At 37.3% G+C, this 27542-nt stretch overlaps 1 protein-coding gene across 2 annotated transcripts in view; it reads right to left on the bottom strand.

Annotated features, from left to right (window-relative positions):
- Nucleotides 1-899: 899 nt before the first annotated feature.
- LOC118202480 (uncharacterized) overlaps nucleotides 900-27542 on the bottom strand; it is a 38005-nt gene continuing 11362 nt past the window's right edge. Inside the window, exons 3-5 of one of the 2 annotated variants that reach the window (XM_035374662.2) lie at nucleotides 22306-22368; nucleotides 13650-13706; nucleotides 900-1091 (exon numbers count right to left, since the gene is read on the bottom strand). In XM_035374662.2, coding sequence (XP_035230553.1) covers nucleotides 993-1091; nucleotides 13650-13706; nucleotides 22306-22368 — 219 coding nt within the window. In that variant the 3' untranslated portion in view covers nucleotides 900-992. The remainder of the gene's footprint in view (nucleotides 1092-13649; nucleotides 13707-22305; nucleotides 22369-27542) is intronic. The other variant, XM_035374663.2, reaches the window with a different exon arrangement.

The raw sequence follows: 27542 nt of genomic DNA, 5'->3' as shown, positions 1-27542 counted from the left end.
ATGCCTTTCGTGGAGGACTTTCTAAGGGAAACTGGCTCGTATACACGTTACACATGGGGAAAACCACGAAAACGCCCATGCAGCCAGCCCGTTCGCGGGATTCGAACCTCGGACCGAACTACCAGTGTTCAGCGACTTTACCGCTGGGCCGCTTGTGGGCGATGTATTTTAAAGCAAAACAATCCTACGCAGTCGGACATTTCAAATTTTCTTTCTTTTAATAATGACATTTTTTTTAGGATTTAATTAGTATTTGAATATGTGTGTATAATAAATATATAGTGAATAAATCTTGAACAATATCTTCGTATGAAGAATGAATACAATCTGCGTGTGTTAAAAAATTAATCTTTAAATGCGATTACTTATGAAATTATATGGGTGAAATCTATAACCCATGAGTAGTTATGGCACCCCTCCCCCCCAAAAAAAGGAGGCATTTTAAATAGTTTCCCTCGCCCAAACTTGAATTATTTAAACATTATATGTCCCTAATATTCACTATCGAGCATCCGCAGTAAGCGAAATTCGCTTAACACTGATCAACTCAATGTCTGATCTGCCATTACGCCAAAAAATATTGCATTGCTCTTTAGACGTTCTTTGATTACGCTCCCCGTTATATACTACTGCTAAGCTAATTTCTGTTGCTTACTTTTTTAAGGATTTTCTTTCTTTAACGTGATTTTTTTCCCTTAAATCAAATTTCAAAGAGGTTACGCTGTAATGAAACAAATAATTTTTATTAAAGAATAGTATTTAAAAAAATTATAGTAAAGCAATTATTTCTTGCAAGTCTTAGTCTTTTACGTCATCACTTTACACCTGTCGATGATCCCAAAGTTCTTACTGTTAAATATGTAAAATCTGTGTGAAATAAAATACAGAAAATTTGCAACTCTCTTTTATCGAGTTTTTATTTTTCGTCTAGTACATCATTAAGTCCATTAACCAAGATTATGAATTGTTCACAGATGACCACCTTCATAATCCTAATCTTGAAATAACTTTCTTATGTACCGGTGACACTTCCTGCTTTGTTCTTTATCCACTCTCGAACTTATTAAGTACTGGATGTCAGATCCACATTCCTAAAGTATAAGTTAAGATCTGTTTAGACATGTATGACAATATTTATTAATCAGTAATATGAGAAATAAAAACAGTAAGTGGAAATATCAAGAGGCATTTATTATTTGAACTTAATTCTATTGGCTTCTTCAAATTTGGATTCGTAATCTTTTCGGATGCAGTGGCAATGTATTTGGTTTAATTTATTTGTATTTTATTTAGTTTAATTTTCTCTTACTGAATGTCTTGCTCACTTTCTCACTCAATCACTCGCTCAATATTTTCAATTTTAATTTTATTATTTTTCTCTCATTTTACGTTCTCTCACAATACTAAATACTTCACCTAATGCTACTACACTATTCTAAATGATTTTATTTGAAAAGTAACATAGTAAATTTTAATTTAAGAAACATGTAAAGCAAATATTTGTTATGTTATTTTCTAAAATATTTCAAAAATTCTAAAGATGTGCTGCTTTTAAATATTTTGCGATTTTGCTGTTAAATCGAATTTTATATGGCGCAAGCGCAAATAACATGATATTTAATAAATAAAATAAACGCATAAAACGTTAATAATAAAAAGACAAAAAAAAAAGTAAAATCTGAAAGCGGTCAGATTTTATATTACGCCCAAACGGGAGATTTTTCATTTACAGACACATACATATTTCGAAAGCATCTTGGCTAACGCCACATTGTGCTAAAAACAGCATATCTCTAGAATTTCCAATAACTTAATAAGCGTATTAAAACACTAAAAATATTTTAATTTTATAAAATTCTGAAAGGTTTCAGAGTTTAACGGTTGACCAAAAAGGTTTGTTAAGGTTCTTTACGCTCTCGCAGTCTAACAGTCTGCTTATACTCACTGCTACTAACCCTTTTTTTTTCTTTTTTTAATCTTTATTAATAGGCATAATTTTCTTCACATTTACGCCATATACAATTCAACAGCAAAATAAGAGAAATTTTAAAAGCAGCATGCTGTATACGTTTAGAATTCCCAATGCAGCGTTAAATATTGGCATATATTTTTTCTTTCATTCTCACTCCCCCCCCCAGTCTTTTCTCAGTAGGTAAGATACTGACTTCCCTGCCCCTGATATTGACTTCCCTGAATATTTTAAAGCAAAACAATCCTACTCAGTCGGACATGTCTTCCTTTTAATAATGAAAAAATATTTAGGATTTAATTAATATTTAAATATCTGTGTCTATAATAAATGTATAGTGAATAAATCTTGAACAATACCTTCATATGAAGAATGAACCACACTACAGGTTCCCTCTCCCCTCAGAAGCAGGCACAGAGGTTCAACCTCCGCCCTCGCAGCTTGGAGAAAGGGACGCACCGCCTGGGACACGTTCCCCAGACAGCACTGGTCGTCGATTTGCTACCTTCCAGTCGCTTGGGCTGCCCGTCGTAGTTTGACATTACCCAGAGAACCCGAGGGCGCTACCCCCTCCCCCGGGCTACTAGTGCCACACCGATTTAGGACTTGCCAGACCACCAGGCCGACCAATGAGTGACCTTTCCGAGGCCTTCAGAACCACCAAGTTCATAAATTTTATACCCTCGTGGCCTAGGTTGCCTAGATACAGATCCTAGCCAGTAGCTTCGCAGATTTCTCTACTCGACCCCCCCGGGGAGGAAGCGGAGGATGAAAATAGATTGGAATTGGGATCGTCAACTAGAACATTTTTATGAATGTGAAACACCTCTAGAAAATCTACTTCCCCAACGAAAGATATTTTTTGAATAATTTGGCTGCGATAGAAATAAAATGGGCAACAAAGGATTTTTGTGTTTCTTTTCCTAACATACCCCTCAGGGGGCTCACTTCTGTGAGTACGGGTGTGGCAATCCCGAGGTACCCTAGCCCTTCAGGGGATCATCTTCTTGGTGAGACGGGTGTCACGATCCTGGAGCCCCAGTGATCTATCCTCTTTTCCGTCTCCTCTCCTCTTTGCTGGAACTTTTTCCCTTCTCTTCTCCCTCGTGGTTTCTCTCTACGGAGTTTGGGGCTCGTCACGAGAGACTGGAACAGACCTTGTCTCTAGTTCTCGAGTGGCGAGAAAAATGCCCACGTGTTTTCCGTGCGTGGAGACCCGTGTCGCTGGAAAGGAGGGTCCTGGTAGTTGAGGGGCGAGGTACTGTCCCCAACACACTACTTTGGCCTCTGCTTCAGCTAAACGGGAGGCACCTTAGTCGTCCTCACGGGTATCAATCGGCTGGTCACTAGTCCTTGTGTCAGTGGCTTGGGGTCAAGCTCTCGGGAGTACCTGCTTTCGGGAAAGCCGACTGTGGGGCTTCAGTTTGCGTATAGGTCCGGCTAGCCCTAACACAGGAATCTGTGTTCCCTTGTTGGGCTCCGTGGTGGGCGGGGCCGTCGGACCCGAATCTTTTCTATTTTTAATATGGCAAATACACATATTTTTTTATTAAAAAACTTTGAAGTCACTCCAGTCTCTCAACCTAGTTCTGAAACATCTACTACTAAACCAATCATTCAACCTAGTTCTGAAACATCTACTAAACCAGTCACTCAACCTAGTTCTGAAACATCTACTAATAAACCAATCATTCAACCTAGTTCTGAAACGTCTCCTACTAAACCAGTCACTCAACCTGTCGCTCAACCTAGTTCTGAAAATTCTGCAAAAAAATTACGGACAGATGCAAATAAAAAAAATCATAACAATAGTCCCCGTTTCCTAGTAATCACTACTCCTTCTGGCGAAATGCATAAGATGTCTCCTTTCGTAATAAACAAATACATCCAGTCTTGTATTGGTGAGCCGAGAAATATAAAGCGTCTCCGCTCCGGAGACTTGCTTATTGATACAAACTCAGCCACCCAGTCTGCTTCTTTACTTCAGATAACTAAACTTGGGCAAGCGAATGTCACTGTAACACCACATAAGTCACTCAACTATTGTCGGGGTGTAATCTCAGAATTCGACCTTCTTTATGTTTCTGAAGAAGAGATCGCTTCTGAGCTATCCGACCAAAATGTCTGCGGTGCAAGGCGGATCAAGATGCGTAAAGAAGGTAAGTTGATAGACACGAAACACGTGATCCTTACCTTCAACACGCCTGATCTGCCTAAGAATATTAAGGCCGGATATCTAAATATTCCTGTAAGACCTTATATTCCAAACCCTATGCGATGTTTCCAATGCCAGCGTTTCGGCCATTCTAAGACGTCTTGTCGTGGCAGCCTCACATGCGCCCGATGCTCACAGATTGGCCACGATTCCGATAATTGTACCGCTGCGCCTTTGTGTATAAATTGCAAGGGTGACCACCCAGCATTTTCTCGCTTGTGCCCAAAGTGGAAATCGGAAAAAGAAATCCAGACTACAAAAGTTACAAGGAACATCTCTTACGCCGAAGCCAGAAGACTAGTTCAGAGCACACAGCTTCGACCAAGTACATCATACGCCAGTGCTGTTAAATCATCTCGTACAGTTGCCACCCAAACATCAATAGGCATACAGACCCTATCAAATAAAACCCAACCGCCTACATCCAATAAAAAAAAGAAAATGCAACACATATAGTCCAAAAAAAAAAGAAACAGTTATTCAAAGTAAGCCCAAAAATGCCACACAAAGAACATCAAATAAAAATAGAAGTCGCAGCAATAGCTCTCTCGATGAGATGATTTCTGAATCTGCGGATTCAGACTTTATGGAAGTGGAAGAGGGTCTGGAAGTTCCCAGGCATCTACTTCCACGAAAAACAAAAGAACAGCACAGGAAAAACAAAAACAATACATAATGGCCACCCTCATGTCATGGAACTGTCGCGGTTTCCACCGAAATTTGCTCGACATCAAAGCCATAATTAATGCTTATCATCCTGTATGCTTCGCAATACAGGAAACAAATCTAAAACCAGAACAACAGGCAAAACTTCGGAGGTTTTCTTTCGTCAGGAAAGATAACATTGCAGGTGAGTGTGCCAGTGGAGGTGTAGGTCTCCTGACCTCACTGGATTATCCCTCAAATGTGCTTTCTTTGACAACATCCGTCCAAGTTGTCGCTATTCAAACAAATTTTGATATTGTTGTTACAGTTGTTTCTCTGTATTTGCCTCCAAATGAGCATATTGATCAGCAAGATTTAAATGGTCTTTTAGAGCAGCTGCCTGAGCCTTTCATCATAATAGGAGATTTTAACGGCCATAGTCCACTCTGGGGTAGTAAAGATACAAATTGCCGTGGAAGACAAATTGAGCAGATGATCGAAGATCATAGCCTTTGTCTCCTGAATAATGGGCTGAATACTTACATCCACGAGCCTTCAAGGACATTCCATGCTCTCGACCTTGCCATCTGTTCACCATCTCTGCTGCCATTTTGCACGTTTAGTGTGGGAAATTATCTTTACAACAGCGATCACTATCCCATTTTTATATCTCTTGCACGAAGAGGAGCAAACCCCATGTCGAGATCCCCTCGATTCATACTCGATAGGGCAGACTGGGAACTCTTCTCTTCCTCTGCAGAGCTGACAGAGGAAATGGTAGAAGATGTGCATATCGATGACGCTGTGGAAGCTTTTACTAATACTATTATTCAGGCAGCTATGCTTTCGATTCCTAGAACATCAGGAAAAATACTAAAATATTCGAAACCGTGATGGAATCGCGACTGTCATGAAGCACTGAAAAAACAGAAAAAACCATGGGGTATTTTTCGTAGATATCCTACTCTGCGAAACCTCATAGCCTTTAAAAGAGCCAAAGCAAATGCACGCAAAGTAAGAAGGCAGAGCCAAAGGAATTCTTGGATTTCATATGTGTCGTCAATAACATCCTCCACGCCTAGTAAGCGGTTTTGGGAAAGAGTTCGAAAAGCATGCGGCATATATAAAGACCACTCAGTTTCCTTTTTGGAAAAAGATGGCCGAGTGATAAGCTCCATAGAAAAAATTGCGAATACTATTGGTGAGACATTTGCTGCCGTTTCTTCCAGCAGAAACTATTCACCTGCATTTCTCTCTATCAAGCAACACTCTGAAATAAGTCCCATCGCATTCAACTCTACCAAATCTGAGCCTTACAATAGAGCATTTACTATGCTGGAATTAAAGAGAGCTTTATTGCAGACACATACGTCTTCTCCGGGTTTTGATGGCATAAATTACGAAATGCTAAAGCATCTGTCCTATAAGTCACTGACTGCCCTTCTCACTCTTTACAATAAAGTGTGGAATGAGCGTATTTTTCCCAGTGCATGGAGGAGAGCTGTTGTCATTCCCATTGCCAAACCAGGGAAAGATCCAAGGAATCCCTCCAACTATCGACCAATTGCCCTTACGAGTTGCCTCTGCAAACTGTTTGAAAAGATGGTAAACAGCCGCCTAGTCTACTTCTTGGAAAAGAATAATATTATATCGCCTTATCAAAGTGGTTTTCGAAAGGGGAGAACAACCGTGGATAACATGCTCCTCCTAGAGACTTCCATTCGGAAAGCATTTGTAAGAAGAAGCCACCTTGTCTCGATTTTCTTCGACATTGAAAAAGCTTATGATAAGGCATGGAGATACGGTATACTCCGGGATCTTCACGAGAGTGGCTTGCGCGGCAACCTACCAATTTTCATTCAGAATTTCTTAAACAGTAGAACTTTTCAAGTAAGGATTGGCTCTGTTTTTTCGGATGTTTTCCTACAGGAACAGGGTGTGCCTCAAGGCTGTGTGCTTAGTGTAACGCTGTTCAGTTTAAAAATAAATTCTGTATTAAAAGAACTTCCTCCTACCATCTTGGGATCACTATATGTAGATGATTTACAGATTAGCTGTCGAGGAGCAGACATGAGATACATAGAGAGGCAATTGCAGATGGCTCTGAATAAGATCCAAGAATGGTCAGACAAACAGGGATTTACATTTTCGAAACAGAAAACTGTGTGCGTGGACTTTTGTAGGAAGCGTGGTCTCCATCCTGAACCTGAGTTATATTTGAATGGTACAATTATTCCAGTTGCGCCCGAAGTGAAATTTTTAGCAGTAACGTTCGACCAGAAATTGACTTTCCTTTCTCATGTTTTAAACTTGAGAAAGAAATGTCTCAAAACACTGAATATTTTAAAAGTGTTGGCGAACACCTCCTAAGGTGCAGAGCGTTGCTCCATGCTTCGCATTTACAGAGCGCTTATCCGCCCTAGACTGGACTATGGCTCAGTGGTTTATGGATCTGCTCGGTCATCTGTTTTGTTAAAACTGGATCCTGTTCACCATCAAGGTTTGCGGATTTGTTCAGGAGCTTTCAGGACTTCTCCTGTACAGAGCCTATATGTTGACTCTAACGAACCATCCCTTTATCTGAGGCGTGAGCAATTGTCCCTTTTGCAATATTTTAATATTCTATCCCAACCTGAACATCCCAATAAGCTGTGCTTACACGATAATGAGTGTAACACATTATATGAAACACGTCCATCCTGTGTTCCTACTTTTCCTTTAAGATTTCGCCCTGTCATTGAGGAACTTTCCCTCTCTGATATGTGCCCTCAAGCAGTACAGAATTTTGAAATTCCACCTTGGGAAAATGCACGTATCCAGCTTCTCGATATTTTCAAACATCACGTAAAGGCGAGCACTAACGAGATCGTTTACAGACAACTCTTCGCTGAGCACAGGCACAAATATAGCACTTATCATCCGATATACACAGATGGATCAAAGTCAAATGATCATGTCGGGATGGCTTTTGTATTTTAAGACTACATTGAGGGCCGATGCCTGCACCATGCTTTCTCAGTCCTAACATCTGAACTAACTGCAATATATTACGGTCTTTTGTACATCTCAAAGCTCTGCCACAAAAAGTTCATAGTTTATACAGACTCGTATAGTGCTCTTAAATCCTTGGAAGCTTTTCCCAACACGCAGAATCCTGTGGTAGTGGATGTTCTCAAAATTCATAGAAATTTAACAATTCGAGGATATGAAGTTCTGTACTGCTGGGTTCCTGGACATGCAGGAATAAAGGGAAATGAGCTTGCAGACATCGCAGCCAAATATGCTGTTGAACCGTCCACTCGCCTTATTCCTTTTAGAGACATCTGCTGTGTAATCAAGGGGAAGATGCGGAAAAAATGGCAGCAAATTTGGGATGGTCAGCATCACAACAAGTTGAGAAACGTCAAGCCTAGAATTGAACATTGGGATTTTGCTGGAAATCGTAAAGAGGACGTTCTTTTGACTCGCCTCAGAATAGGTCACACTAGAGTCACACATAACAATCTTCTCAAAGCTGAAAATGAGCCTGTTTGTTTTAATTGTAATGTTTGTTTATCTGTTCGTCATATTTTAATTGAATGTCCATGTTTTAATAATCTTCGCCAGAAATATTTTAATAGCTGTGACTTACCTCTCGACCGTTTAATCGGAAGAGAGGTCAATTCTAATTTATTTTATTATTTAAAAGAAACTGGCTTTTATTACCAAATGTAATTTGTTTTGAAAACTCTGTCTTGAATTTTAATATGTGCTTTTAACTTGTGTTTATATGACTTCATCCTCTGGATTTGGTAAATTTATCTACTTGTTTTTATTTATTGAATTTTAATGACATCAATTGTAATCATCCCACCTTGTGTTTGGCGCGTCATAATCATCTCTGGTTTTGCGCCATAATCACTCACTCATTCACTCACTCTTTTCCTAACATATACGTCATGTTGATAAGCCGGAAGTTTTAAGACCTCGTTTGGTTCTCGAAATTAGTCTTGCGAATTTATGAATATCAAAATATTATTGTTTGCACCATCAAATATAACGGGATTGTCGTCGAATTTAAGCATATCAAAATTTTACTGTTTGCATCATCGAATATAACGGGAAAAACAATATTTTCAGTGAAACTTATATGAAAATTATAACTTGACTTCTGAATTTTTGAACATAGCTCAAATTTTTATTTAAACTCTTCGATGTTCATGATTTTAAAATTTGAACATCTAAAAATGTATCGGATATAAAGTTTTGAAATTTTTGCAGCTTGTAAAACAAACTTCTCGCCTTCCTTTATAACATAAGTGGTTAGAAAGTATTAATTGAGCGTTTTTCGACATTAAAAAATAGTCTGTTGCAGTCTGACGAAATTCAAAAGCATTCTCTGAGTCTGCCACCTTGGCGCACGTAAATGAACTGTCGATATCCCCTCCCCCCATTTTTAATTTCATAAGTAAAATGTTTCGTTTTCACTGGCGGGCACTGACGGACTTGGTTCGGCCGCTACTAAGGCGGGGTGTGCTGGCTACTTTATTGTGGAAGCACCTAGTGGGTTGGTCATCGTCTCCTGTGCAGGGACGTACAATTACAGCCAATCCTTCTCCGGGATCGGAACCCTTGTCCGTCGATATTGCAATCGGCTTCCGTAACCCCTATATCGTATGCGCGACAAGTTAAATACTTGAGTTTTAATACAGTACACTGCCGATTATCCGCGGAATTGGGTGGCGCGGCCGCCGCGGATAATACGAAAAAAGCTAAAAACGGGTATAGCAAATAAGAAAACAGTCATTCAAACTTGGAAAAATCGTTTTATGTACAATAAAACGTAAAATAAACAGCAGGAAATGTGTAATTAACGCTTATTATTTTAGCTTATTACTCTTAATATATTCTCCCCATGAAGTCTAATTTCTCGAATTCCATGTCGCTGCTTAAAACGAGTCAACCAGCCAGGAGACGCATCAAAATTTTCTTTCAGGCCTAACAACTCAAAAAAGGTTTTTGCCTTAGCCGCAATGATAGGACCATTTACAGGAGTACCTTCTTTTCGAACTTGAGCTAATCACTCTGTCAATGCCATGTCTAGCTCATCAATGGTAGAACCCTTCATAGTTTTTCACGTTTTCATTGCAGCACTGTCCGACATTGATGCAAAGTTCACCAGTTTGTCTTTTTGCTTTAGAATGTTGTTTCCGCGATTCCGTAATCCAATTCCATCTGCTGCCTTGTAGGGGCGTTTGCTACTTTGGAAATTAATTCTAGTTTTTGCGCAATCTTCAACACAACCTTCTTTCGTTTTCCTGACATTTTAAATCGGTAACGAAAAACACAAAACCAAAAAGCTCAAGCACTGAACTCAATAAAAGATAAGAAATTAACTCCGATCTGTTCGCAAACATATCAGGCTTAAACTAACAATGGCGAGTGGGAGGAAATGGACGTGTCAGTAAGATTAAGACGAGAGAGGGCGGTGGAGCGGGCACTGCAAGGGTGTGTAAGAAATCACTTATTACTCATCAGAGGGGAAGGTTCCGAGAAGGCCTAGGATATTTTTGCTATAAATAAGCACGTTTAACGTTTATTGCATATTTAACGTTTCTCTCAGTTTTGTGAACATTTTTATTTTCTTTGCTTTACGCTTGGGGGAAAAAAAAAAAAAAAACTTTGTGCGGCAGGCGCGGATAATCGGAAGTCTACTATTACTATTACTTATTAAGAATTCTATCATTAATAATGCGTTATTGACACTTAAAAAAACACAAAATGAAGTACAATTAAAAATGTTTCTATGCAATAAGCTATTATTTAAGATGAATAAGATAATTCATGCACTAAGAGGAGAAAAATAATTTATCGTATAGTTTAGTGGAAATAGTATATTAAAAAACTCTTTTCGTAGAATTCATCTACAATTTTATATCGGAAATAATAAAAGCGCGGGGCGCCTAAATAATGAAATCTATTAATTAAATTGCATTACTAAATGTATAAGACATTGTCTTTTTTAATTTATCATGTGTGCCCCACGCTTTTATTATTCGAGGTATAAAATTATAAATGAAATCTGTAATTAGAATTATTTAATCTATATTCCCATTAAACTGTATGACAAAATATTTTTCTCCGTTAGGTCATTAAATATCACATCCATTTTCAATAAAAGCTTATTGTATAAAAACTTTTTTTAAAAGAAATATGTAAGTGCTATAATTTTTTGTTATTTGTAAGTTAAATTTTTGTATTATTAGAATTATTTAAAAGGTATATAAAATATTTAAAAAGTTCTTGCTGTATTAATAATAATATTTTTAGGGTAAATTAGCTCTACTTATTTACTATCCGAATGGAATATTTATTTAAAGCACAAAATATGGGTATAAATTTCTCCTGTTTTAGGTATATATTATCTTAGCGATCAAGAATCCTTATGAATCAACTCCATATATACAGACATAATTAGTGTTGTTACTTCCTTGTCACAGTAGCTCTTTGAAGCAAAAAACAGAAACTTTTCTGAAGTTTTTCCTAAAACTTTTTTTAACAATTTAAAAAAAAAAAGTATCATATTTAGAAAATGCAGCTTTTCGTTCTAGCTGTTCCGCATAATGAACGATTTTCCTTTTCAGTGAAAATCTGAAAAAAAAAAAAAAAAAAAAAAAAGTATGTTGTTCACGTTCAAGCACGTAATTAAAATAATATCTGTTATTGATTCATATTTAAATTCAAATAAACAGTTATAATTTACAAACAGTTACGTGTTGTTATTGCTTATGCTCACTTGTCTGACGTAGTCAACCCAAGCCCACGAAATTCCTCGTGGCAAGGTTTAAATGGCAGAGTTTTACGTACAATACATGAAATCAAATTTATATTATTAAGTAATCATAAGTATTTACTTAAAACAGCCACCAAGAGCCTCCAAAATCGGCAAACTTAATCAATCGGTCATACTATAACGTGCAAATTTCAAATGTCTCAAAAGCTTATGCGATTGATATATGCGATGACGAAGGCTTATGCGATTAGGTCCTTTAACAAAAAACTGCTGTACTGGGATTTTATTAAGTATATTGCAGCAAGTTTAATGTGAAAAAAGAAAAAACGATAGTTCCTTGGTAAAACTGTCACCGCGTAAGAATTTGGTGATAACTGAAATTTGCGCCTTACAAACTATGCAATAAAATTTGCCAATTTTGACTATTAAGCTCCGTTGTGTACTTAAATAGTGAAGTACAAACGATCATTTCATAATATAAGTTTGAATCTGTGTAATGTATGTTAATCGTAACTATCGGGATTTTAACATGAAAGAATAACCAATGTTATTTTAATCATATGCTTCAATGTGTATGATTGCTCCAGATTCTCACTGAAAACAAAAAATGCTCATTATGTAGATCGAATAGAACAAAAACTTAAAAATCTCTAAATATGAACTTCTTTCTTTCGAAAGGCTATTATATTTGGCTCTTTAGCGCACATTCGGTGACTGCCATCCCGCTAACAGAAAAGTACTTTACTTTTTTGTAATTTTTGTTTTAGATTTATTAAAAAATTTATGGTTCTTAATTTATATAGATTTTGAAAGCTAAGCAAAAAGAATATTAGATGTATCTTTTATTCATAAATAAGAAACAAAAATTACGATGATCGTTGTTTATTTTAAATATTAGGTATTAAATAACAGAAAATGTAGTGAAATGCAGAAGTCTTATTGTTTATAACTTTTGAAAGCGAAAAGGTATTTCCAATCAAAGAATCATTTATCCCTTGATAACAGAATATATGATATGTAAGATTAATTTATGTTAATTAACCAGTTATTTTATGTTTTGGATCTGAACTGTCACGTCTCCTTTTCTGTTTTCTTTCCAGAACGCAGAGTTAGTTCGTGTGTGTTTAATATGAGGTTCTTAGATTGTAAGACAGAGCGTGTTCTGCCTTTAATGGCCGCGTAACTAGGTTGCTATCTTAGATAAGAGTTCTTATTTTCGGCCTTGCATTATAATTGGCGGTAGTTGAATTCCACGCCAGTTAGCCAACTTCGCGTTAAATTGCATAGCCTTCGTTATCTCTCAAATGGTTGCCTGATTAAGCACAAATTATGTAAATTAATGCAAAAAATCAAAAATTCTCTTAACGTCAACCAAGAGTTTAGACGCTTCGGATGATTGCAAAAAATTCGAAACTCCTACAGATTCTTTTTTTAAACAAGTGAAATTTTCAATTCATTGAAATAGTATATTTAATGAATTGAAAATGTCACTTGTTTATTATTGGTTTATTCATTTATTTCTTATTGGTTCAAAAATATATACTGTGAGGCACAGATGTGCCAGTAGCTCTGTTAAATGGGAACTTAACTTTCTTCCTCAAATTAATCTTATTTTTTATCATTTACTAATAATTTTAATTTGCAGTTTAGATTTCAAAACATTTCATTCTGCGTGAAATTGCTCTTACAGTTTGTTTTCTGAGGAACAGAAATCTTACATATTTACATTCTCTTCATTACAACACTCAGCTTTATCCATAAATAACGAGGAATAAAATTAATAGAAGGGATAAAATTAGTGAATTTGAATATGACAAAGCACAGAAGTGCTGTCTGCTTAAAATGAAAGTTGCCTTCATGAGCGACTTTTTAAAGAACGTTGGCTGGTGTCCACTTTTTTCATGAGAAAACTTGCGAGAACACCCATACATCCACTCCATTTGTTGAGGCCCTAGCCCGCATCAAACTGCCAATGTTAAATGGTTTTAACCACTCGGTAAAGCGGTAATTAATAAAAATGAAATAGAATAAGAGAAAAAATATCTTACTTCCAAATATGACTTTTGATCCTGACTTAGTCCTTCCAGTTTCTTTATCCAGTTTAACTAAATAATTAAAAAAAGTATTGTTACACAATTATGTAAATATGTTATTTATTTGTTTGTAATTTTATATATATATTTGTATTTGTTTACTTATATGTATAAATAGTGTACTTAGTATAATAATTATTGTAAATATTTTTTATAAAATTTATTTATTGTAAATTTAATTTTAAATTTGTTGCTATTGTGATTGTGTATGTTTATTTTATGTATTGCGTTAGAGTTTTAATTCCGAGTCAACTGATAATGAAATTATGGGGACAACGCAAACTATAGTCCATTTTATAAACAATAGAAACTCTTCTACCAGATCTTGGCTATCTATGCCAATTTTTCACTAACTTAAAAATTTCTGGAAGGATCTAGAAAATACATTTCAGGAGCGATTTTTCTAAACACTTGCCGAAGCGCTTTTCCTTTTCATTTAAGACGGTGCACATAAGAGGCTGTATTCGAGCCAGCGATCAGTCAGTTTGTTCAGATTTTGCCTCTTATCTCAGTTCATTTTTTGTTGGGTTAATTATAGCTATTTATGTTGCAGGGACATTAATTTTTGTGGAAGCAAGAGAGATTGAAAAATATGCAACGCCTTCGCCGGGAATCGAACCACGGACCTCTGGAATACCGGCCCAGCGTGCAGAAGCACTACACCACGAAGGCACGCCAGAAAAGTGGAAGAAATACGTTCTAATGTAGCTGAATGAGCTGTTATTTATCTTGGATAAAAGTGTTCGTCGGGAATATACATAGGAAATTAATCGTGGAACTACTCTTATATGCGCCCTCAGGTCGCCAAATGCGGCGACAAATTTCTCGCGAAACATTTTTGGCGAGAAACTCTACGGTGCCATATTACTATCTAAATTTTTAGTCTACATTTCGAACTTTAAGCCTAAAATGTCTCCAAAAACGCGGTTTTCGCACATGGCAAAAACCACGTTTTGGACACACAATTTAAGCTAAAAATCCGAAACAAAAACAAAAAATTTAGATAGCAAAAACGTAAAGTTTCTAACCAAAAATATTTTACAAGAATCAATGTACACAGCGATATGTTTTAACTTAAAAAAAAAATCTGCGAATTGCACAGTCTAGGCAACGAACGAATCTACGAGCTACGCACACCTCGCTTTAATAAATTAACATAACAACAATAAATTTCAAAGAATACCATGTACACAGCATCCTGTTTAAACTTAAAAAAACATCTACGAATTGCATAATCTAGGCATTGCGCACTAATCAACAAAATAAACTAAAATAACAAAAATTACAAACAATTAAAAAGACAACAATAACAACAGAAATTCATAGTAAGGAAAACAATGAACATAACATTCTACAAAATAAAAACAGTAAAATAAAAGTCACTTACTATAATACATTCGTTAATAAAATTTCGCCAGTCACAAAAGTGCCACGATTTTGCTATATCACATCTCTTTCTGCGATTCAAAATTTCGAAAGTAACGATAAAACTTCCTCCAAAGTTAAATTACTACACGAAAACCCCGATCCAAATCTTAAACTCCGCTAACAGCCACATACTTTAACAGCAAGTATTTAACTGCAAATCCACACAAGAACTATGAGAAACGCCCTTCTTCGTCCGAGTTCCCATAGCAGCTCCGCATTTCGGACTCCGTTTTAAAAGTCCCACAGAAATTCCAAAAATACATTTCGATCCTCATAAACACACCCGTGAACAAAAGACTCGTTAGCAACTCCAGCATCGTACCTTCTAATACTAAATTTACTTTACACACAATCTAAACTACGCGACTGAAATCTTGCCACCCCGTCTATCATTGCAACATAGGCCATTTCAAAACACGCACGACACGAACCAATGAGCAATTAAACCACTGTAGCAAAAGAGTTAAGTTTCAACGTCGAAAGGGTTGCCATACAAACAACATCGTCCCCAAAACCACAGCACCGCAGCCGCGCCAAAAACCAGCGCAGAATATATATCGCCACATTTGGTGATCTTCGGGCGAATATAAAAGTAGAGCCTTAATCGCTTATTGTGATCAAGAATTCAGTTAATATGATTTTGTAATATTTTTTTTAACTAAAGTTGCCAAATAAAAGATAAATTTGCCAAATAAGTCAAAACAGATTATAAAAATTGCCCAAGTGACAGAGAAGTGTTGCCAAGTAAGGGGTTAAGTCGCCAAATAACATGATTTCCATTTATAACTAGTCAAAAAGGCAACCTTAGTTTGATGTAGATTTTGAATAAGTTGACCGATTTGGAGGGTGATCTTTCATCTTCAGGAACAAGCAAAAATTTTGCGGATTTTTTTCTTTTCCCTGGGGGGGGGGAATTTCCTGAAAACATCTACGACAAACTAAGGTTATTTTTTGCTTAATTTAAAATTTTATTTTGGCATGTAGGCTTCCGAATACTAAGATTAGGGGTATAGCATCGGTCAAATAATTTCCAGAAACGTTTTGAATACTTTATAGATAAATTTTTGCTTAAGCAAGCTTTTGTTTTTTCGCAATTAAAATCCCGTGAAAATGCTTATTTATATGTTTCTTGATATTTTAAAATTAAATTTGAAAAATATTTTTTTCCGCTGTTTAAGTCATCATTCAATTAAGGTTAGCTTGGACAAAGCGGTTTTCAAGTGTCATCAAAAGGCGCCTGTTATAAATTATTTACATATTATGCCCGTTCGTTAACTAAACTAAATACGGTACAAAAGGTTATTTTATTATTATTTTACATTAGTTTCCCTTACTTACTTATAGGTTATTATGTAAAAGTGTTTTAGCTTTATTTTAATTGAATTAAAAAATTAACACTTTACTCAAATAAAATTTATTTTTTCGTTTTATTTAGTATAAAAAAAATAAATAGAAGGTTATGTGTTTACTTTTTGAAAGTCTACATAAATAATACATTAAGTTCATTGCCTTAGTTCAAATAAAAATTATGCGATTAAGCAAATGAAATATAATTTCCGTGTCTGATTTTGGCCAAAAAAGAATATGCTTTGCATCTTTATTGGCCTAAAATGCGGTTGAACGAAAAGCTAACATTTTTTCACGAGCACTATACATTAAATATGCAGCGAGTTTTTTTTTTTTTTTTTTTTCCTACGAAAGTCCTTCACTCGGCCTTTATTTTCGCAACCGCTTTGTCAGGCATGTATTTCCATTTGCAAAAGTGTTTTAAATGACGTATTTTTGCATATTAAATTTTTAAAAAATATATTTTCAAAACAATTATGACATCAACTTCTTATATGCTTTTTCGATCCTTATACTTGTATCTAAGAAAATTTTGCGTTCGTTATAAAAAATAAAACGAAAAGTTTGACTTCCATTCGAGAAAAATTGATCGAGGTGTTTAACATCCAAATTTGCGATTTTTCACATCATAGTCAATTTGCATTTTGCAATAAATAAATTGGAATAATTCGAAGTTTATTTCTTTCCCCTTAACTGCAACCTTTAAACTTAATGATGCCTAAAGGTGAATTTTTGCGTCATTTAAAACATTTCTGTAAATGAAAATTATGTTTACAACGAACAGTTGCGAAAATAAAGGTGGGATGTAGAGTCAGTGAGTTTGATCGATGCAGGAACGTGAAAAATGTGCAATGCATTCTCCGAAACTCGAATTCCGGACATCCCGAATACGCGTCGAGCGTGCTTCCAGTTACGCCACGAAGGCATACGGAAAGGAGAGACAAAATCTTTTTACCTCTCCTTTTAAAGGGCGAGAGGATTAGGAGACCCCATCGCCAAATCCTCCTGGTGACGAATAACCGTCTACCAGCGTTTAGTTCGGGAATCATTTTTAGAGTCATTTAGAACTTTTTTTAAAATCAAAATATCGAAGAAATTGACGGTGCGCTCGCCAGGATTCGAACTCCGGATCTCCGGAACGGGCATCGAGCGCATTTCGAGCATGTGGAAAGAAGAGAGAAAATATCTTATATACTCATCCTTTTAAAGAACGATGAGGATTAGTAGACCCAGTGGGAGTGTTTCTAATCCTTGCGGTAATGAATTATCGTCCGTCACCATTTTAGTTCGGGCGCTGTTTGTAGAGATTTTTAGAATTTTCTCGAATTCAGGAAACTATAGAAATCCGCAGTGCGGTCGCTCGGATTTGGACCTACGAATATGCGTCGAGTGTGCTTCCAGTTACAGCACGAAGGCTTGCGGGAAGGTGGGAGAAAATACCTTATAGTAGTGGGTCTTCGACCTTTCACGCCAGAGAGCAACATCAATAAATTCACAAAGATCTGCAGTCCACATGTCTATCAAAAAAAATAGTGTAGTCAGAAAATTTATATAAAAAAGGGAGTTTGTTTTGCAAGACTACAATTGATTCTAAGCGAAGAGATAGTGTTACAAATTTGTATATATATACAATAGTTCCAAAAAAACAATTGGAAATCAAATTAAAATCTGGCAGGAGATGGTAGTTACTTTAGTTTGAATGTAAAATTTGACATTGATTTTGCTTGATTAAAGCTTCAATATCCGGTTAAATCTGTGTTGTTGCAATTCGCAAAGTTCCCCCAAATGGTCGTGGTTTTGATTTTAGGATTCAGTCATGGTTTTGATTTTAGGATTTTCATTTTACAAAAAAGCTGCTCATGTATGTAGGTACTGCCAAAGATAGAAGGCATGAAGAGTGCATGTTTACGAATTCCTGCATACTTGTCTTCGGTCACATACTTCGAATTGACATCTTTTTGTCAGTTAATGTAGGATTTTCAAGAGACTTGCATTTTACAGCAGAGTCACACTGTATATCTATAAATTCTAATTGAAGTTGAGTTGGAACAATATTACATAAGGTAAATTACATAAGAAAAAGTGAAATTTTTGAAAAATTCGTCATTTTCAGAAAATGTTATCTCAAATATCAGGCATGTCAATAAATTGTTTTAAATATCGAGGATAAGAGAAGAAAAAGTTTTTTTACGACAAAAAGCTGACAAAGCAATTTTTCTTGAAATCAAAATTTCTTGAAATTCTTCAAATTCCAATGTGGGGCCACCTGAATACGTTCAATGGGCCACGACTTTTGTGGACAAGGTCTATAAAGAGCAATTCCTTAAAAAGTGGGCTGTTGTTGTTGTTGTCTTGTCCACATTACATAGAACAATGGTTGCCAGAGCCTACTCGGAAGAAAGGTTGAACTTCTATTTTCCTCCCCCAAGTTTGAGGGAGAGCAACCCGGGGGAGAGGGCTCCGGTGGTTTCCCACCCTTCTCCTCACCCTCCAATCCACACGAGAGGACTTTCGGCTCGCCGCGTATTTAGAGTGACTCCATGCCGCACCGACACTATACATTTACAAACATCCATGTCTTACCTGGGACCCGGGCCCTTCGGTATCGTAGTAGGCTCCCCTAACCACTATACCGTCTGGGTGACCCCCAAAAAAATGAGCTGTACAAATAAATGAATGAGCTAGAACAAAACAGCGTTTCAGGCAGTGTTAATGAATTGTCTAAGGAGTCCTTTTAATATGGACTTGGACTTAAATTCTGATATTAGATAGTCAGTAACGTTTAACAAAAATAAGTAAATAATACAAAAATTAATAACAATATAAATAATGACTACTTAGCGCAAAATAAACTATAATGAAATAAAAATATTAATAATTATAGTTTAATTAATTATTATTATAAAAAATAAAAATAACATTAAAATTGAATGAAGTGCTAATAAAAAAGAGCAAATTAATTATAGATTAAAATAAAGTATTTTAGAAATTAAATGAAATAAGGGAAAAAATAAAAGGTGATTAAAATAGTAACAAGGAATCTGACGAAGATAAAAGGATAAATCTTTTGAACCATACTTTTTGGTATCTAATTCATCTTTGTCATAATGACCCCGTGGACTGAATCGCTAATCAACCGAGATATCTCGCCAAAATCTGGGTACGTGTTCTTCTTATACCTCGCCACGTAATTGTGTATTTGCATTTTTTGCTTTCGCGGTGTGTTTTTATATTATTTATTTTTGATGAGGTTTCCGAATTCGCATTGTTTATTATAAAATATATATTCAATTCTTTTTTTTGTGTGAGCGCGACGTTCACACACGCTCATGACACAAACGCGTTCGTGACGTCAATCTTTCGTGAACAATCTTTAATTTACCGAAGGGTCTCGTGTTGGAAATTGGTTCACCGGCTTCAGAATATGGTTCGTCCCTGCTATTAGATTTATGTACTCTTGGACAGAGGAGTTACCGTCCATTAAATGGTGTAACAAACAGTTAAATATGTGTGAAAGTGCTGCAGTTGACTGGAGCAATTACATGCTATAAAATAATAATAATAAGGATAAACATTCTTTATTCTTAGGAAACGACATTTGAGTATCATTGTTATTCTTATACGCTATGTTGTTTATTTTTGTAGTTGAGCTTCACGAGCACGTCGAAATTATAACTGAGATCTTGGCTCAAATCGCCAAATATGGTTGGGGGTTTTTATAACAGAGAAGTACTAAATTTATCTTCCTTAGGGAATCGCATTTCCACATTGGGGCTCATTGCTTTCTGCCCCCACGCACACACATATTTTGTTCTTATCAGAAAAACGTAACACGTAGCTAATATTAATTTCTTAATACCCTTTTTTCATATGCCATATCTTAGCCTTCCAGTTTACCAGTAGTTTTACCAATTATAATATTCATAGTGTGAATATAAAATATCCCTACTAAATATAAAATATCCCTAAATCAACAAAAATTTTCTGTCAGTATTGAAATTCAGATGCATAACAAAGCACCAGAAGTCATCTTATTCCAGTTTCCATACTCTCCAGCTGCAGTTAAAACTTCCCTCAAAAATGAAATTTCGGTGCCGAGCTTCAATGGGCGGTGGCGGAATTTGAGCCCTGGACCGAAGGGGGAAATCTGTATGTATATGAGACGTCAACATTGACTTCAACAGAAGGGACGATTCAAATTGTGCAATCATGACTTCTAATGGAGTTGTTACGTCACGCGACACTAGGAGAAACTTTTCTAAGAAATGAGAATCTTCTTCTCCTTCTACCATTGGAAGGTTCCAAACCAAAACAGTCTCACTAAAACCAATTTTCTTGCTACGTACGCGGGGCATTTTGCGACTCAGACGAAAATATTTCTCTTAAAGCTCGTAGTTTTTCCCAAAACAACTGGTTTTTCCCTTAAGTCAACCAGTCAAATATCCCGAATGCGTAGAATATTCCGGGGAAAATGTTTCCTTTGACGCACTGGTAAGGGTATAAGTAGATGTGATACTGATATAGGACGAGCTCAAAAATAAAACATAGAAGCATCGATCGAAGAACAGTGAGCTGCAATTTTTTTTTTTTTTTTTTTTTTTTTTTTTAGGGCAAAGGCTATCAGGGTACTAAAATTCATCGACAGATGGCAAGCGTGAACGGGAAAAAACTGCATCGCACACACAAGGATAAAAGTGGTGCAAGCGCTTTAGATACGGATAGTCAAGATGCCATAGTTGAAAAAGTGAATAAGCTCATCCAACAAGATCAATAAATAACAATATAGAAAACTTCTACCGTTTTTCCTGTTGATTATTGAAACTGTTCAAGCGATTGTTACGGATCAACTGAAACTTGGTAAAGGGGCGTCTTCACTGGAAACCATGAATCATGCCATACGGTTATATCTCTTCAGTTTCTGCCAAAAAATGCCCAGAAATGTGATGACTTACCGTCATTGATAATCACCGGTGAGCTTAAGAACGTTTTGCAAGGTTAACGGTTATAGTTGGACAATAACGGGAGAGAAGAGTTTGGGAGGGGCTCCAAGAACAACGTAAGGACTTTTGTAAGAGCGCAGTTGTACATTTGGTGCTTTCTGAGGGTAAATATCTGTGTAATAACATTTTTGAGAAATCTCAAATTGTTGCTGTTAGAGAGACTTCGGCTGATTCAATTTTGTTGAATGTCCCTTATTTAGTTAGCATCTACAAAAAAGGAGGACCAAATTAACTGAAATTTTCGATTACCCGAATAAGCTATATTTGCTTGTTAATTAGGATGACTAGTGCTCAGATGTAGTCTTACTACTTAGGTACTTTTCTGTTCACCGGACGCTAGTCGCCCAATTTGCGCTCAAGCCTAAATGTAGTAGCCTTTTATATCACGTTGTGAATAACTATGCAGTGATAATATTTATATGTGTGCGTGGCCGAATTTGTGCAATTTTCTAACTTTTTAAAGTAAGAAAGAGATTGCTGTGTACATAGATCGCGCACAGCCTTCGGCGCATTATTTTCATTATAAATAAAGTAGTTATTCTTGTCTGGAAGCTTCGTTAGGCCTATCGCCATCTAGTAGTTCGATTTCGTCCCAGCACTTACATTTAGCGCTGAACTATGCTTCGCTAACAGAAAAGCACCCTGAATATTTTATCTACTGGACAGTCATCAGTCTTTTTTAAGCCTTTTAATTTTTTACGCAATTTATAACCTTAGGCATAATAATTGCATTTGTTAGTATATATTTTGATTCATGCATCTATAAAATTATAGACTTTATATTTTACGAAGAACACTCAAAATGTACATAAAATAAATATAAATAAATTAGTTACCATTATATCTTTTACTACATCCCACTGTTCCCAGTACTTAGGGTCCAATTCGAAAATTTCTAGCTGAAAGAATAAATATAAGCATTTTATTTTTTAAACTATCGTTTAATTTATATTTAATAATTAAGATTTGCATTCAAAAAAAATTTCCCATCTTATATGTTGATAAACTGATAATTTGGGAAGGTTTTTTTTGTGAAAAAATTCTTAAAAATCGTGAACTTGCACCCAATAAGTAATTTTCAGTTGTAAAAGACCACCAGACTGCATCAAGATGGATGCGTTTATATGTAAATAAGAATTTCCTTAATTATGAAAAATGTATTCCTTATTTCTCAATCGCATGTTTTTCTTATTAAATACCTTAGACATTTGATAAGGTATGTTATTTTTGGTGTGTATGTGATTATGGCAAAGCCTCAAGGGCTGGCTATCTGCCTAAGAGGAGGGATGCCTTCGTGGAGGACTTTCTAAGGGTAGCTGGCTCGTATACGCGTTACACATGGAGAAAACCACGAAAACGCCCATGCAGCCAGCCCGTTCGCGGGATTCGAACCTCGGACCGAACTACCAATGTTCAGCAACTTTACCGCTCGGCCGCTGGTGGGCTGTTATTTTTGGTACTTACGCGTATAATTCCGTCGACCGTTAAACTATCGCTAAGCAGCCACACATAACATCTGCTGTTTCGTTTGATGTAACTTCAATTGGTACTTGATGAATTAATTTTCTTTTTTGTGAATAAGGAAATAAATTAACTGTTATTGCTGTATTTTTCCTTGCATTCTAGTAAAAAATATTTTAACTTTTTCGACCTAGCAAAAGGCGGATTATTTCTAAATTGGGTGGTATAAAAAATGAATATGAACGAACACAATATGATTACCTGCATAAGGCTAACAAAACAATAATAAATTGTTATGCTATATTCACAGTGTTCTAAACAGAACTAGGCGTAACAAATTAATACAAATCGATGAAAATCTTTTCATGAAGCGGGTCGAATACTGATTGTTAGATAAAGAGGAGTGGGTTCCTTCACTCCTCTTTTTATCTAACAATCAGTATTTCAGTATCCAATTTCACTGGAGCGCTTAGCGCACCTTTAGCGGGATCTCCGTCAACTTTTTTTTTTTTTAGGGGCTGACGGGATAATACGTAAATACTTTATTTCTTTTAGAAACATTTAGTTTTTGAATAACATGAAGTCCATGCTCCGACCTTATCAAGTATGTGTCACACTCATGTTCGCGGATTACTTATGATGACGCACACACTCATGATGGCGGAATCTTTTGCGGGCTGACGGGATAATACTTAAGTACTTTATTTCTTATAGAAACATTTAATTTTTTTAATAATATCAAGTCTGTACTCCGACCATATCAAATATATGTCACACTCATGATCGTCACTTCGAACATCTCTTTCAACCTCAAAGTATTTCGCAGATGTCTTGTGAGTAATAAAAGCACTTCGTGTTATTATGGGCTGCAATCATTTCTCGTCTTCTCATACTAACACATGCTGTATGAACACATGCACTGCTATATGATTCTGATTTCTGTCAGGCCTTAGCGGCTCACGCTTTGTGAGTCCCCTCAGGGGGCTCACTTCTGTGAGTACGGGTGTGGCAATCCCGAGGTACCCTAGCCCTTCAGGGGATCATCTTCTTGATGAGACGGGTGTCACGATCCTGGAGCCCCAGTGATCTATCCTCTTTTCCGTCTCCTCTCCTCTTTGCTGGAACTTTTCCCTTCTCTTCTCCCTCGTGGTTTCTCTCTACGGAGTTTGGGGCTCGTCACGAGAGACTGGAACAACCCTTGTCTCTAGTCTTCGAGTGGCGAGAAAACTGCCCACGTGTTTGCCGTGCGTGGAGACCCGTGTCGCTGGAAAGGAGGGTCCTGGTAGTTGAGGGGCGAGGTACTGTCCCCAACACACTACTTTGGCCTCTGCTTCAGCTAAACGGGAGGCACCTTAGTCGTCCTCACGGGTGTCAATCGGCTGGTCACTAGTCCTTGTGTCAGTGGCTTGGGGTCAAGCTCTCGGGAGTACCTGCTTTCGGGAAAGCCGACTGTGGGGCTTCAGTTTGCGTATAGGTCCGGCTAGCCCTAACACAGGAATCTGTGTTCCCTTGTAGGGCTCGGTGGTGGGCGGGGCCGTCGGACCCGAATTTTTTCTCTTTTAAACATGGCTTCAATTTTCATACTAAAAAAACCTGACCCAAACGAAATTAAACAAGATATAGAAATAATTGAGAAACCTATTAGTAAGAAAACCCGTACTGATGTAAATGCAAAGGAAACTACTGAAAATCCGCGCTTCCTAGTTGTCTCTTGTCCTTCTGGTGAACTGCAAAAGATGTCTCCTTTTCTAGTAAGCAAATACATTAACTCATGCATAGGTCAGCCAAAGAATATTAAGCGTCTCCGTTCTGGAGACCTGCTTATAGATACTGTTTCGCCAACACAATCTGCTTCCCTTTTGTCACAAACCAAACTTGGAAATGTAGCTATAACTGTGTCAGCGCATAAAACTCTGAATTTTTGTAGAGGTGTTATCTCGGAAATCGACCTTCTCTCTGTTTCAGAAGAAGAGTTCGTTTCCGAGTTAGCTGACCAAAATGTCTGTGGCGCTAGGCGGATCAAGATGCGTAAGGAAGGTCAGTTGATTGACACCAAACACGTGATCCTGACCTTCAAATCGCCTGATCTGCCTAAGAATATTAAGGCTGGATACCTCAATTGTCCTGTACGTCCATACATTCCAAACCCTATGCGATGTTTCCAGTGCCAGCGTTTTGGCCATTCCAAGATGTCCTGTCGTGGGACCCTGACGTGCGCTCGATGCTCGTCGGTTGGCCACGATAGCGAAAATTGCACCGCTGCAGCACTGTGTATAAATTGCAAGGGCAACCATCCAGCATTTTCTCGTTCCTGTCCGAAATGGAAATTAGAAAAGGATGTGCAGACCATAAAAGTTACCAGGAACATTTCGTATTCCGAAGCCAGAAGACAAGTTCAAAGCACACAGCCTATATCGAACAAATCATATGCCAATGCCGTGAAATCAACCCGCACAATAGCCACCCAAACTTCCATAAGTACACAGACTCCACCAAATAAAAACCAGCAGCCTGCAAGCAAGAACAAAGAAAATCCAACACATACCATACAAAATAAAGAAATAGCAATCCCGAGCAAACCCAAAACTGTGCCTCCAATAATAGAAACCAAAAATAGAAGTCCCAGCAATAGTTCTGCAAATAAAATTATTTCTGAATCTGCAGATTCAGACAGTATGGAAGTGGAAGACGGTCTAGAAGTTCCCGATCATCTGCTTCCGCGCAAAACTAAAAAGGAACACAGGAACAACAAACATCAATCATAATGGCCACCCTCGTCTCATGGAACTGTCGCGGTTTCCACCGAAATTTGCTCGACATCAAAGCCATAATCAATGCTTATCATCCTGTATGCTTCGCAATACAGGAAACAAATCTAAAACCAGAACAACAGGCAAAACTTCGGAGGTTTTCTTTCGTCAGGAAAGATAACATTGCAGGTGAACGTGCCAGTGGAGGTGTAGGTCTCCTCACCTCACTGGATTATCCCTCAAATGTGCTTTCTTTGACGACACCCCTCCAAGTTGTCGCTACTCAAACAAATTTTGATATTGTTGTTACAGTCGTTTCTCTGTATTTGCCTCCAAATGAGCATATTGATCAGCAAGATTTAAATGGTCTTTTAGAGCAGCTGCCTGAGCCTTTCATCATAATAGGAGATTTTAACGGCCATAGTCTGCTCTGGGGTAGTAAAGATACAAATTGCCGAGGGAGACAAATTGAGCAGATGATCGAAGATCATAGCCTTTGTCTCCTGAATAATGGGCAGGATACTTACTTCCATGAGCCTACAAAGACATTCCATGCTCTCGACCTTGCCATCTGTTCACCATCTCTGTTGCCATTTTGCACTTTTAGTGTCGGAAATGACCTGTACAACAGCGATCATTATCCTATTTTTGTGTCTCTTGCACGAAGAGAAGCAAATCCCATGACGAGACTCCCTCGTTTAATCCTGGACAGGGCAGACTGGGAACTCTTCTCTTCCATTGCAGAGCTCACACATCAAATGGTAGAAGGTGTGCATATCGATGACGCTGTTGAAGCTGTTACTAATACTATTATTCAGGCAGCTATGCTCTCCATTCCTAGAACATCAGGAAAACTACTAAAATATTCGAAACCGTGGTGGAATCGCGACTGTCATGAAGCACTGAAAAAACAGAAAAAAGCATGGGGTATTTTTCGTAGATATCCTACTCTGCGAAACCTCATAGCTTTTAAAAGAGCCAGAGCAAATGCACGGAAAGTAAGAAGGCAGAGCCAGAGGGATTCCTGGATTTCATATGTGTCCTCAATAACATCCTCTACGCCTAGTAAGCGGGTTTGGGAAAGAGTTCGAAAAGCATGCGGAATGTATAAAGACCACTCACTTTCCTTTCTGGAAAAAGATGGCCGAGTGATTAGCTCCATAGAAGAAATTGCAAATACAATTGGTGAGACATTTGCTGCCGTTTCTTCCAGCCGAAATTACTCACCTGCATTTCTTTCTATCAAGCAACGCTCTGAAAAAAATCCCATCGCTTTAAACTCTTCCAACTTTGAGCCGTACAATAGAGACTACTATGGTTGAACTAAAGAGAGCTTTGTTGCAGACACATAGGTCTTGTCCGTGTCTGGATGGCGTGTATTATGAAATGCTAAAGCATCTGTCCTATAAGTCACTGAGTGCCCTTCTCACACTTTACAATAGAGTGTGGAAGGAGCGTACATTTCCCAGTGCATGGAGGAACGCTGTTGTCATTCCTATTGCGAAGCCAGGGAAAGACCCGAGGAATCCCTCGAACTATCGGCCAATTGCCCTTACCAGTTGTGTTTGCAAACTGTTTGAAAAGATGGTAAACAGCCGCCTAGTCTACTTCTTGGAAAAGAATAATATTATATCGCCTTATCAGAGCGGTTTTCGAAAGGGGAGAACGACCGTAGACAATATGCTTCTATTAGAGACATCTATTCGAAAAGAAGAAGTCACCTTGTCTCAATATTCTTCGACATTGAGAAAGCTTATGATAAGGCATGGAGATACGGTATACTCCGGGATCTTCACGAGAGTGGCTTGCGCGGCAACCTACCAATTTTCATACAGAATTTCTTGAACGCTAGAACTTTTCAA

The sequence above is a fragment of the Stegodyphus dumicola genome, chromosome 8 (assembly GCF_044657685.1).
Source record: "Stegodyphus dumicola isolate Sdum_Otavi_A_Nest chromosome 8, ASM4465768v1".
Taxonomy (NCBI): Eukaryota; Metazoa; Arthropoda; class Arachnida; order Araneae; family Eresidae; genus Stegodyphus; species Stegodyphus dumicola.
The sequence above is the reverse complement of the archived record's forward strand: the minus strand, read 5'-3'. Positions and strand labels throughout refer to the sequence as shown.